Source organism: Musa acuminata, chromosome BXJ3-9 (genome assembly GCF_036884655.1).
Source record: "Musa acuminata AAA Group cultivar baxijiao chromosome BXJ3-9, Cavendish_Baxijiao_AAA, whole genome shotgun sequence".
NCBI lineage: Eukaryota > Viridiplantae > Streptophyta > Magnoliopsida > Zingiberales > Musaceae > Musa > Musa acuminata.
In genome coordinates, this window is record NC_088357.1 from 406,296 (window position 1) to 418,458 (window position 12,163).

The window sequence follows — 12,163 nt, forward strand, 5'->3', positions numbered from 1 at the left end:
TGGGTCCTTGTAGAATAAAACATATTTCTGATTTGCATTGAGCTTTGATTATTATCCTTGGAGTGTAGTGGTGTTGAATTCTTCGAGCCTAACTAACCACTTTAATAACCTTCTTCAGACATCCAAAGAATTAGCCGAAGAGGTTGGTTGATCATCACATAGATGGTATGTACTTGAAAGTATGGTCCAAGTTTTCAAACCGGTATTAGGGCATAGTTCATATACAACAACTCGTCCTCACTCAACATATGATTGACATGTTAGATTGGATTCTAGACACCTTCTACTTCTCAAAATAAAATCAAATTAATTGTGGAAGAGGTGATAGCCGAGTAGAGATAAAGTTGTGAATGATGAACTCTATGAACCTTTTCGATTGGACTTTGAAGGTAGATTGAATTATATTTTGGCACATGCTAAATCTCTTGAGAGTCTTGTAAGTCTCAGCCAAGTTGGTGAAGAGCATGTCGTCTATATAAACCTTCATATTTTGTCTAATATATGACTTAAACATTTTATTTATCATTCGTTGGTAGGTGGCTTTGACATTCTTCAACCCTTCGACATGATACGATAGCAATATATGTTATTTACTATGACATATATTGCTCAAGGGCATGGCGAAGTTTGGAGTGCACTAGCTAAAGTGGTATTAACCAATTGGTCGATCCGAGATAATGGGTAAAATATTGGAGTGCACGAGCTAAAATATTTTGGCCTTCTGGCTGCATATGTAACTCAAGGGCATGGCGAAGGCCATGGTTGAGGCTCGAGTTCACAAATAAATTGATTTCAGATTTCAGATGTTTCTTTGCCCATAAGCATGGGAAAGCTATGCTACTTTTCAGTTCACAGATTCCTGCATCAGCATCTCGAGTTGAGGCAGCTCGAGTTCTCACCATCCAATGTAACCAGCGAATTCGGAAGAGGTGAGTTGATTTAGATATGAGATATAATATCAGCCAAATTTTGGTACATCAGACAACAAAACATTAGTTAGCGAGATGAGTAAGAACATGGTGCAAAAGCGGGGAATAAAAAATCAAAAGTTATCGAAATAACTTTATCCTTTGTTTCTTTTTATTGTTGCACAGTAGCTTGTGAGGTTATAGCCAACATTCTCAAAGAGGGGACGCAAGGACCAGAGGCGAGGAGTATGTTGGCTATATCCTTCTCCTTTTTTTCTCCAAAAAGTTATCTTTATCGTTGGTCGTTTTTACCACGAACAAGGACGATAGACACGTAGGGACAAATCCAACGAGAGCCAATGGGGTCTCTCATGATAGGGACAGGTCCGAGGGACTAGAGGAGAGGTAGGACGACGGTGCTAGTCACCTATGCCACGAGAGAGAATGATAAGAGTGAGACACATAGGAAGGACCAATGAGGTCTACGAAAGCGAGGGTGGAGGTAACGATGAATCAAGTGAAGATAAAAGTAAAATGATATTATATATATCTATGATTTAAATTTGTAGAATAAGATTTCAAACCACAACTTTTTAAATGAAAAAGATAATTCAAGTTGACGTTAAAATATATGGCGAGACAGATCCACAGATCCTACCATCAATAGCCTGCATCTCTCTCTCTCACACTCACCACGTGAGAAGTAGTAGGGCTGTCACGGCCGATGCCGGTGGCGGCCACTGCTTGTCGGGTGGTTGGTAGACTGCGGTCTGACGATGAGTAGCTGCAGATGGTGTGCCCCTCGGCCTGCTGGTCTCTGCTTCGTGGTTTCCTCCGCATGCAGCTTCGCGAAGCTAGACGGGGATATCAGTATTAATTCCAACCAAGCCGTAGACGATCGACACTGCAAGGTGATCCAGAGTCTTGAATGAGAATGAGCTGGTGTGATCCAAATCAACATCTTTTTGACAATTGAGTTCGAAGGGAATATCAACATTTTGGAGTGAAATTTAGGTATTTTCTAGGGAAAGAGGTTCACAAAATCTCCCGTGTCGTACATTTAAGGATTAACAAAGAATGAGACTGCATATTATTTTGGCAGAAAATGAAGTAGAAAGTTGTTGTTTTCGGTAAAGGCGCAAGTCTGCTTCTATAAACATAAATAAGAAAAACTCCAACATTTAGGATTGCTGCGAAATCTAGGTCATACCAGAAGCTTTTTGCTTGGTACAAAGAAAGGTTCACAAAAATCGTGTCCGTCGAGGGACCTTCAATAACGGCCGGCACAAAAAATTTTTGGATACTATTTCAGCTAATAATAGCAAAGTATCCATTTTTCACATAAGAATATTCAAGGAATCACATATTAACCATGACAAGCAGTCGAGCACACAAAAACACAAAACAAAACTCAACAAGACTCCTAAGATTCAGCAATGCATTATTCTTCCATGCGCTCTCCCTCAGGCTGTGATTGAGAAACCTTGACTTTAATCTTTGCAAGAGTAAATTGTGAATCCTGCTGCAGGGCAACAGGTGCTTTGACCAAATCAATACTGTTCTCCAACTCCTTAATTGCTGCCTGCTGCTCAAATGCCTTTTTACCCTTCATCCTACAAGATATGAAAATGACAGATCAGAAATATGAATTGCAGATTGAAAGAGGAAAAAAATCATGCATGCATCAACTGCCAACAAAAATCAGATGCTGCCTCTGCAGCAGATACCAACCTCATTTTGTGGTGTCTAACCTCCCTATCCACTCTGATTTTGTCAATCTTCTTTATAGCCTTCAGTGTCATCTCTGTAACATTTCTATCATATCTTTCAGGCCTGTTACGTCTCCTTTCAAACTCGAATGTTGAGTCCTTGATAATGATAAAGAGTCATTGATAGTGAATCATGTAATATATTTTTCTCAATGTAAAGAAACAAACACACAAGTGTCTCTCATTAGCATTTCTAACCTGAGTCATATCCTTCCCATGCAATCGTCTATATGCCTTTGTCCATTTCACCTTGCGAGGATTTCTCTTCATTTTGAAATTCTTATGGCATTTCGATCGGCAGAATCGGAATATCTGCAGAAAAATACTCACCATTGATCACAGGAGGCTAAGAAACAGGAAATTCACCATTATGCATTAAAGGTTCATGGTTAATTGTGCATTAGACTAGACTTGACAAACTGCAATGGACAACACATGGAGCACCAGCATAAGCTATTCCACAAGAACAGAAGCAAACTACACGAGTATAAACAAGGGAATCATGAATAATCACAAGCAGCAGAACCTTAGTCTTGTGCTTTCCACATAAAATGGCTATAGAACATCAGGATGTGTTAGCTCTAAGATCCTATATAGTTTGTTCTTCATATTGTTCCCCTACATATGTGCTGCCAATGAACCAGATACGATGTGATCTAAACAAATAAGAACTGCATATGGATTGAATCTTTATCCGATAGTCTACCAGTTCAAACTAATTATCTGTTCTAATTACCTAATATATAATTGGATCAGGATACTTGTCAACATCAATTTGATCTACTAATGACCCAATTTGATGAACTAATACATAGAATGTTTTAGAAATTTTATCTTAGTATAGCCAACATAATCCAAATGTTGGAAAAACATACAAATATTGTCGAGATCAACCGGATTGGATCAGGTTCCAAGTTAGAACTCCTGTTCTTACTTGACTGGTTTTTGTCAATCAAATGGGATTATTGGATAGGATACGATCAGTTTTTATTTGGCTCGGATTAGATCCAAATCAACCACAACCTGATATGGACCCAAGGCTGGAAGTTCCTTCAAAGTCTGGTGGCCAAGCTCACAAAAATAAGATTCTAAACCTCCCATATTAGCATGGACCACCAAGATAAAACATGATAACATCTAATTTCAACTCATCTTTTAGGAAATTCTTCGTATAGCATCTATTTTGACAAAACTGAATAAAATGTTACCATTTAACTGATTTTACAGGAACTTCATTGGAATAGAATCTATCTTTATTAAGTGCTCAACTGCCACATGGAGTACATGGCATGACATAGACTGCTGAGAACCTTAAAGACCATAATGCATGTTAGAATTCTGACAAAAGCCCATCTTTTAAAATCAGGATCAAGATGAGCTACCTGCCAAATGATCAGTACCAGCCACACATTGATGGATCAGATTCAGCTAAAACCTCTTTGAACAATATATTAAACCATTATAAATCCTATTTTGCCAAAATTCGAGAATATTCTCGAATATCAAATCTGACTCCAGAATTAAACTAGTAACTTCGATTTTCCCTACTTTAGTAACTTCAAGTATCAGAGTTTCTCTCTAACTATTATAAAAATCATTAGAAAGGTTTAACAATCAGTGGTGCAATTAAGACCTACAAATATAGAATAATCACACAGAACTTTGTCATCTATAATATTATTTTTCCCATAAAAGAGACCTAATTGTTAGGATTCTATGTAATTATGATCCAAGGGTTGGACCAGGATAATTTAGGACCATTCTCATTTGATCATAATAGATCCAAATAACATCAACATAACTTCACAAATAATGCACTACCAATTTGGAAAAAACAACCAAAAAGAAGTATGTCTGTCAGCTGGTAAAGAAGATTAAAGCACCAGGGCAAAACAACCAATTCTATTATACTATGAATAATAATCATATTCTCATGGGGTGAAAGTCTCCAGCTTATGAAAATCATCTTTCTAGTTGTATGAAAGAAGGCTTAAAATTAATCGTCTAAATTTGAAAAAAAAAAAAACTTACCTTTGCATCATTTCGAACAAATTGAATTCCATGTCCCGGATATATGGTCGATGAGCAGAACCAACACTTTTCTATTCTCATCTTCAATCCAACTCAGGGACCAATTTTCCTGAGTATCAAAAGATAAATCAATAAACATAAGAAATAAAACAAAGGTTAAGCCATCGCCTGAATTATACCAGTGCAATTATAGTAAAGTAAGATAGCATCAACCAGATTATAGACTTCCCAACCAGGATGCTCACAGATGATCACTTAGCAATTCGCCAAAGAATTGAGAGTAATAAACATGATAGAGATCTATAATCAAAGCACGATAACTCGGGAGAATGAAAGAATTTGCATAAACCAAAACATTTTTGCCACCTCAATCAACTAATTGAGCATAGATTATAAGCCAACGGCATTGCAAACCCTAAAAAAAACCCAGTGACGGCAATACAGAATAGGATATGCGGAAAGAGACAGCAAAAGCAAGACACAGGGAGACAAATAGAAGAGGATGGAGAGAAGTAACTCTGGAGAATGATGGCAAGAGGACGGAGGGCACGGCTCTCTCGCGGCAGCCGAGGGGGCAGAGGGAGGCGGCGGACGAGGTGGAGCGACTCGAGGTACGTGTAGTAGGTTTTCGGACAACCGGTTCAGGTGACACGGCCAATTGGACCGTTCCATTGGGGTTTCTGTTTTGTTCGAGTTGAAGCGCAACTGCGTTGAGCCGGAATGGGCCAAATACATAAAGAGACTGCTGCGGGACCAGTTCTGTCGAGTGTCTCTCAATGAGAGGAACCCAGAAGAATAAGAATATTTGGCTAACCGTGGTTCGAGGATTCGCCTTCGTCGTCGGGGTAATCGGCGGAAAGCAAAGCGGGCGAGGAAGGCGATCCCAAGAGAGAAAAGAAGGCGTGACGAGAGACATGGGATTCCTCTTCCGGGTGAGGTTGGCGTCCTTCTTTGTGGGCGGCGCCTCGGCGTCCGTTGCTGGTTAGTGTCTCGTTGACAAAGATTATATGCTCGCCCACGACGCCATCGCCCACCAGGTTCTCCTTTCTTGTCTTCGCACCTTATTCAGATCTTTTGCTCGCGCGTACTCTATGAGGTGATGGATTGATAGAGCGAAAATCCTGTGTTTCTATATCTCCACTAAGACCTCTGTGAATGCTATAAATCGTGTTTTAACATCCCATTACCTATCGATCCATCAATCACGAAGAATGGTTGACTCTAAAGCAGGATTAGTTTGGAAGGCCTTGGAGAGCTTAATGTGATAGAGAAATCGGTTGGATGACTTTTAATGTGATTCCTTCTGTATCAGCGTAGGTTAGGACTCATAGTTTGTGCCTGAGTTAATAATTGAAAAGGAGAAACTAAATGTTTAAGATGTGAAACCTTGCCAAAGGCAAGGTTGTATCACTTTGGCAAGATGTCCACCTCACATGTTATACGGCATTGAAAACGAGTTGGTGCTTGATAATTCATATTTATTATAGTTTAGCAACGGTTATATGGGTAGATGTTGGGAGTTGCAACGCAATTGCAGTGTGATTATGTGCATTTATGTTCTGGTTCTTCTCATGTCTTCTTGAGATGATTCACATAGTGAAATTTGTTTCCATGAGCCCCATATTAGATGTTTCAAGGTTTAAATACTTGTCTTTTCACAATTTGTTGGGCTGGCATAGGACAATACACCAGGTGGTATGCCAACTTATACCACTAAACATCATTAAAAAAAATAAAAAATTGTATATCAAATGGTACATAGCTATGTGGTTTACTATTGATCTTTGGTCAGATTGGTAAATAAATATCTGCGAGAATGGTTTAAGATGTCATGGATATGTGCTTAGGAGATCTATGGATGCGGTAGTTAAAAAAGATAAAATGATTACCGTTAGTGGCATGAGGAGAGGTAAAGGATGACCTAAAAAAACTTTAATAAAAACTATAAATAAATATTTAAATACTCTTAACTTAACTAAACATATGATTATTTTACATATCTCAATGATGGCAAAAGATCCATATAGTCATCCCCAAATAATTAGAACTTACAATTTAATTGTTGTTGTTGTATGTATGTATTAGTTCAACTAATATTTAATACCTTGGTCTGATACATGTTGAATCTCGTATTTTGATGATGAAACTACTTGATATATGTTTATGATTTAATCTGCGTTTTGAGTGACGCAGGGTGCTTCGATCAGGATGAGACAATTAAAGCAGGAACATCATGTTGTGCCGGAGGAACATGTCAGAAGATTGGACGTCGGGCCGGTGGATCGGTTGACGTATCGACAGAAGGCTTCGGGCCGCGGACTCGGGCATCGGGCCAAGAAGAGCGGGTATTATGCCAAGGATATCGGAGTTGCGGAGTCAACTGGTCGATTGGGCAATAGGCTGCAGGAAAGGACGATGCGCCGAAGAATCGGACGAAGCGTCGAGGGACCAATGACATGCCGGACAACTTGGTTAATTGCTTAGGATTAATTGTCTCGATCGAAGTTTTGCTTTAATTGTGCAGGATTAGCTATGATAACGATGAAGACATAAAGCGAAACAAAGTGTCGGAGTCAAGCGCGAAGGATTTGTTGTAAGTTCGAGAGTTTGACGGAAGTCCGAAGGTTCGTCGGGAATGCTACCGGAACTAGCCGAGAATGAGTTGGGAGCTTGCCGAAGGGTTTTTCGGAAGCTCGCCGGAAGGTTCGTTGGGAGTTCGCGGAGCTCGCCGAGAAAGATCGGAGCTTGCCGAAGAAGCTCGTTGGAACTCGCTAAGAACAAATCGTGAAGTCTAGGAGCTTGCCGGGAGTCCGCATAATGGTTTCCGAGAGTTCATCGGAAGACCGCCGGAAGTTTGCCGAAAGCTCGCTAGAAGAAGTCTTGACTTGCGGACTTTGTAATAGCTTATAAAATGTCTTTAAAATCATAGTTAGCACATTAATTAGGGTTAGGATTAGGTGTTAATCCTATAACCCAAGTAGGGGCCAATTAGGCCCAAGTTCGGACTGGTTTGGGCCAAGTTTGGAGCCAAACCAAGTGAGCTGAAATAGTGAAAGAGGTGGCACCGCCCCAGCCAGGAGGTAGCACCGCCCGGGCTATGTCTCCCAGCGAGACTGGGAGGTGCAACCGCCCCAGCCAGGAGGTGGCACCGCTTGGGGCTCAGTCTCCGAGCGAGACTGGGCGGTGCAACCTCCCTGACAGAGAGGTGGCACCGCCTGAGCTCGGTCTTCGAGCTCTGGCAGAGAGGTGCAACCGCCCTGACAGAGAGGTGCAACCGCCTGGGCTCAGTCTTCGAGCTCTGCCAGGCGGTGCAACCTCTCCAGTCAAGAGGTGCAACCGCCTGATCCCGGAATTCCGGGATTTGATCGTTTTGAGCTCGAAATTTGAATTGGGTTGGGGCCTATAAATACCCCACCCATTCAGCACTGAAAAGATACAGACCTACACCGAAATCTTGATCTTTTCTGTGATTCTAAGAGCTCAAAAGTGTTGTAAAGCCTTTAAGTCTCCTCCTTCTGTTCTTCAAGTTCTTGAGTTGTAAAGTGAGGAGAGAAAGGTCTGTAAAGGTTGTCTCCTGAGCCTGTCAAAAGGAGAGAAACTGTAAAAGGGCAGTTGGCCTTCGCCTATTGAAGGAAGGCCTCTAGTTGACGTCGGTGACCTCGTCGGTGGAGGAAGCCAAAAGTGGAGTAGGTCAAGACTGACCGAACCACTCTAAATCTCTGGTTTGCGTTTATTTTGAGCACTTTATCATTACTGCAAACCTCCTTCATAACTACTGCTCTCTGCGCTTTTACGAACAAGTTTCTAAGTGCTGTTCCTTCCGAATCTGCATTCAGACGTAAATCGGTGTTTTCGTACATTACAGTTTACGTTTACGTTTTGATTCTGCAAAACTATCTTCTGCGTCTTCACGAACAAGTTTCTAAGTGCTGATCTTTCCGAATCTGCTTTCAGACGTAAACCAGTGTTTTCGTACGATATTTACATTGTAGTTTACGTTTACGCCTTGATTCTGCAAAACTGTCTTCTGCGCTTTTACGAACGAGTTTCTAAGTTCAGATCCCTTTGAAACTGCGTCTAGACGTAAAATTGCGTTTAGACGTAAAACTGTCCAAACTGTGTTTAGACGTTTTAGACGTAAACTAAGTTTAGACGTAAATCTGCGTTTAGATGTAAATCTGCGTTTAGACGTAAAACTGCGTTTAGACGCAAACTACGTTTAAACGTAAAACTGCGTTTTAGACGTAAACTGAGTTTAGACGTAAATCTGCGTTTAGACGTAAATCTGCGTTTAGACGTAAAACTGCGTTTAGAACTGCATTTAGACGTAAATTGTGTTTAGACGCAAACTGCGTTTAGACGTAAACTGCGCTTAGACGCAAACTGGGTTTAGACGTAAACTGCGTTTAGAAGTAAAACTGCGCTTAATCTTAAGTAATCTTAAAATCGGCTTTTACATCGAAATCGTTTTTATCGAACGAACGCAGCTTTCATTTGTAATCGCTGAAAGATTTCCGCTGCACTAATTCACCCCCCCCCCCCCTCTTAGTGCTCTCGATCCTAACAATACCAAGGTACCTTAGTTATCGACAATAATTGATCTTCCCTAATCTGGTATAAGATATTTTTGCTTAAATACTCTAAATTGGCCGAAGTACTTAATTGTCATTCCCACTTTAGGATCTGCATCTCATTTGTGGATCGGTCCAATAGATACAACAAGCCAAATTGTGCTGAACTGGTCGAGATTAAAAACCTTGGTATCGTGGACCAGTATTAGAAAAATAGTAATGCAAAGTAAACACAAACCACATGCTCAAATATGTTATTATGCTTATGTGACTGCATATATGGTTGCATATATTGAGACCATCAGATCTTATGCAATGTGGCCACATGATGACATACATTTGTGTGGTAATTAATAAAGATAAGTGGAAACTTTTGCATTATGCTTGAACGAGAGGTAAATATCTAAAGATCTTTGCAAAAAGCTCTGTATGCTTTGATTTAACCAGTCTATTTTTATGTTCAGAATCTGAAGCAAAGGAAGTGAACAAGAGAAGAGGAGAGATCATATGCTTGCTCCTTATATTCTCCCTATGCTTTAGCTTCACATTCTCCGATTCCCTGACAAAATATAAGAGAAAAAAAAACAAATACCAAACTTGGAGTACTGAGCAGTGGAAGTGCATGCCTCTAGGAATGGGAAATTCATGACATCAAGTGAGCTATTATTTTCCACTTCATCTTCAAAACCATGTTATAGTGTGTTGCTATGAAGATCATGCTATCTATGTTTAGCATATTCTTGATATGTTAACAACTTAAAATTGACCTTTGTGATGTCAAATTTGCTTTTGATATTCAGACCTAAGAAAGGGGTGCTCTGATATGCTAGAAATGCTTAAATTCTTAGTGTTTTTTCTTTAACATAGATTGTATTTATTCATTTACTTTTCAATTGCAGACTAATAATTTCAGTAACTACAAAAGAATACTGCTGCTTTTGCAATGGCTATTGGTCTATTTAGTTCATTCTCGAACTTGCCTGTTATATGATAGTTTATATTTATTTATAATGATGAATAGATGCTGGTTTTTCCAGGTGAAAGGCATCTATGAAAATTTTGATGAATGCTATGAAGGCCCTTCACAGGCATGTCATAGCTTTGGAAAATCAGAAGAAAATGGAAACCTCAAAACCTGCAGAGGCATCCGATTAGATAGAGATGTTTGTTGCTTCTAAGCAGCCACTTTGCTTCCTCCCTGATGTTTGTTCTGATCACTGCACGAGGTTTGTTCTAATCACTTCACTGCTAGTTAAGGATGCTTGCAACATTTTATTTGAGTTGGATTCAGAAAAAAAGGGTAAGAAACTTCATCATGCACTTTGCAATGTTTTTTCCGGTGTTTGTTGACTCTGCCATCATGGCTCTCTTGTGTATAAGCTGTGGCCAAATTGAGTGATCGTTCAAGGTTGCTCACCATAGTTGCACAAGAACCCAAAAAATGAATCTATTCAACAGGTGAATACTTGTGCCTAATAACTTATTACTATCCAATCAGATACAGTGTTAAATCCGATGTAGTTTTTCTAGGTGTATCTACTTACACCATTCATTGTCTTCATCGGATGAACATCTGTAACATGTTTAAACAGTCCATTGCTTTTCATTGTAGTATTCCATCATTTTGCATATAACTTTCCACTGATTGGGCTTCTATTTCCAGTTTTTTTTTTTCTGCAGAGAGCCCCTCAATTTGCAGAAAGTAAATCTTATCTATCGCGAAATGCACTGGACCGGTCTGGCTGCTGAAGCGGTCCAGCGTTATTCGGGTTGAGCAAACGAAGCAACGGGTTCAATCCCCTTCCTACGCCATAAAATGCTGCACTGCTTCTGCTTTGGATGCTTTAATTCCCTTTTCAGTTTTCTTTCTCCAGGAACTGTTTCTCCGCAATAATCTCTTTGAAGGCTGATGCAGCATATATACCCTTCCTTTTTCCCTGTTGAAGACGGTGGATCCTGTTTCGTCCCCTATTGCATTTCGACGCTTTGGAGATTTCCTCTCTTTCAAGCTGGTCGGTTCCACCACCACAATCTTTGTAAGAGTCATCGAAGCCACGAAGCCTTACAGACCTCACCTCTCTCGGTAAAGGCTTTCCCCCGCAAACATTGTATAACTGGATTAGTCACTCCAATTCTTTTTTTTTCTTTTTTTTTTATTTCATCTTTGGCTAATTATCATTATTTTGCTCCCATTTTCTGAATAAAATAATCCACGCCTATTTGGGTTATTAAAGTTGAATTGAGAAAATGAGTTGACCCTCTTCACTTCCCAAGTATGAGAGGGAAGCTGACAGCTTCAATATAATGTAATGGAGTGTGCTATTATAGACGAATAGATAAAAATCTTATGTTAAAGATAGTTTGACTAAAGTCAATGATGTGTAGTCAATGATAATCCACATGGTTTATTCAATTCCTTGTAAAGATATAATATATTGATTGAACTACTCGGGCACACGTTTCAAGCAAAGGTTGAAAGAAGAAAATGTTCGTTATTAGCTTCTATTATCGTACGATTATATGTATATAATATTATTAACACTACACTCAAAATTATTTGTACATGCACACCCAAAAAGATAATATATGGTGGATATGACAGTTTGAGAGGTGCTAATGCTTGAATTAGATCTGATGTTTCCACTAACGAAACAGATGTATTATTTTATCTATGTTTGAAATTTGTTTTTCAATAGAAAGTTATTTTCTATTGATCAATTTTATAATAAATTGATCTGCTTAATTAATGTCAGACAACCAAATCACCCCAACATGATTTAGGATGTGAAGATAATTAATGTCAGACCACAAAACTAAGTGTCGTGGATAATGACATGTTTGTCCAAACAAAAAACAACGCGTCTTGGATAATTTTCAGTGGAAA

General features: G+C 39.4%; 1 protein-coding gene and 1 long non-coding RNA gene across 3 annotated transcripts; one reads left to right on the forward strand and one right to left on the reverse strand.

Moving 5' to 3' along the window:
• Positions 1-2,192: 2,192 nt before the first annotated feature.
• LOC135648551 (probable ribosome biogenesis protein RLP24) lies at positions 2,193-5,369 on the reverse strand. The gene is made up of 5 exons (XM_065166319.1): positions 5,226-5,369; positions 4,709-4,817; positions 2,876-2,989; positions 2,640-2,776; positions 2,193-2,521 (listed from the first exon to the last, which is right to left on the reverse strand). Exons 2-5 carry the CDS (start codon positions 4,787-4,789, stop codon positions 2,350-2,352), a joined length of 504 nt encoding a protein of 167 aa, XP_065022391.1. The 5' UTR covers positions 4,790-4,817; positions 5,226-5,369; the 3' UTR covers positions 2,193-2,349.
• An 87-nt stretch (positions 5,370-5,456) lies between these two features.
• LOC135648552 (uncharacterized) lies at positions 5,457-11,512 on the forward strand. 2 transcript variants are annotated; one of them, XR_010500992.1, is made up of 4 exons: positions 5,457-5,745; positions 9,744-9,934; positions 10,317-10,505; positions 10,943-11,512. It is a non-coding gene; the product is annotated as an uncharacterized LOC135648552 (long non-coding RNA). The 2 variants fall into 2 exon arrangements; XR_010500991.1 differs by having other exon boundaries at positions 10,317-11,512.
• The last annotated feature ends 651 nt before the right edge of the window (positions 11,513-12,163 follow it).

Excerpts from the sequence above, each read along its gene's own strand:
- LOC135648551 (XM_065166319.1), bottom strand. The coding sequence starts at position 4,789 with ATGAGAATAGAAAAGTGTTGGTTCTGCTCATCGACCATATATCCGGGA. Across the intron at positions 2,990-4,708 it reads TTGTTCGAAATGATGCAAAG|ATATTCCGATTCTGCCGATC; the intron begins GTAAGTTTTTTT and ends ATTTTTCTGCAG. Across the intron at positions 2,522-2,639 it reads GTTAGACACCACAAAATGAG|GATGAAGGGTAAAAAGGCAT; the intron begins GTTGGTATCTGC and ends CATATCTTGTAG.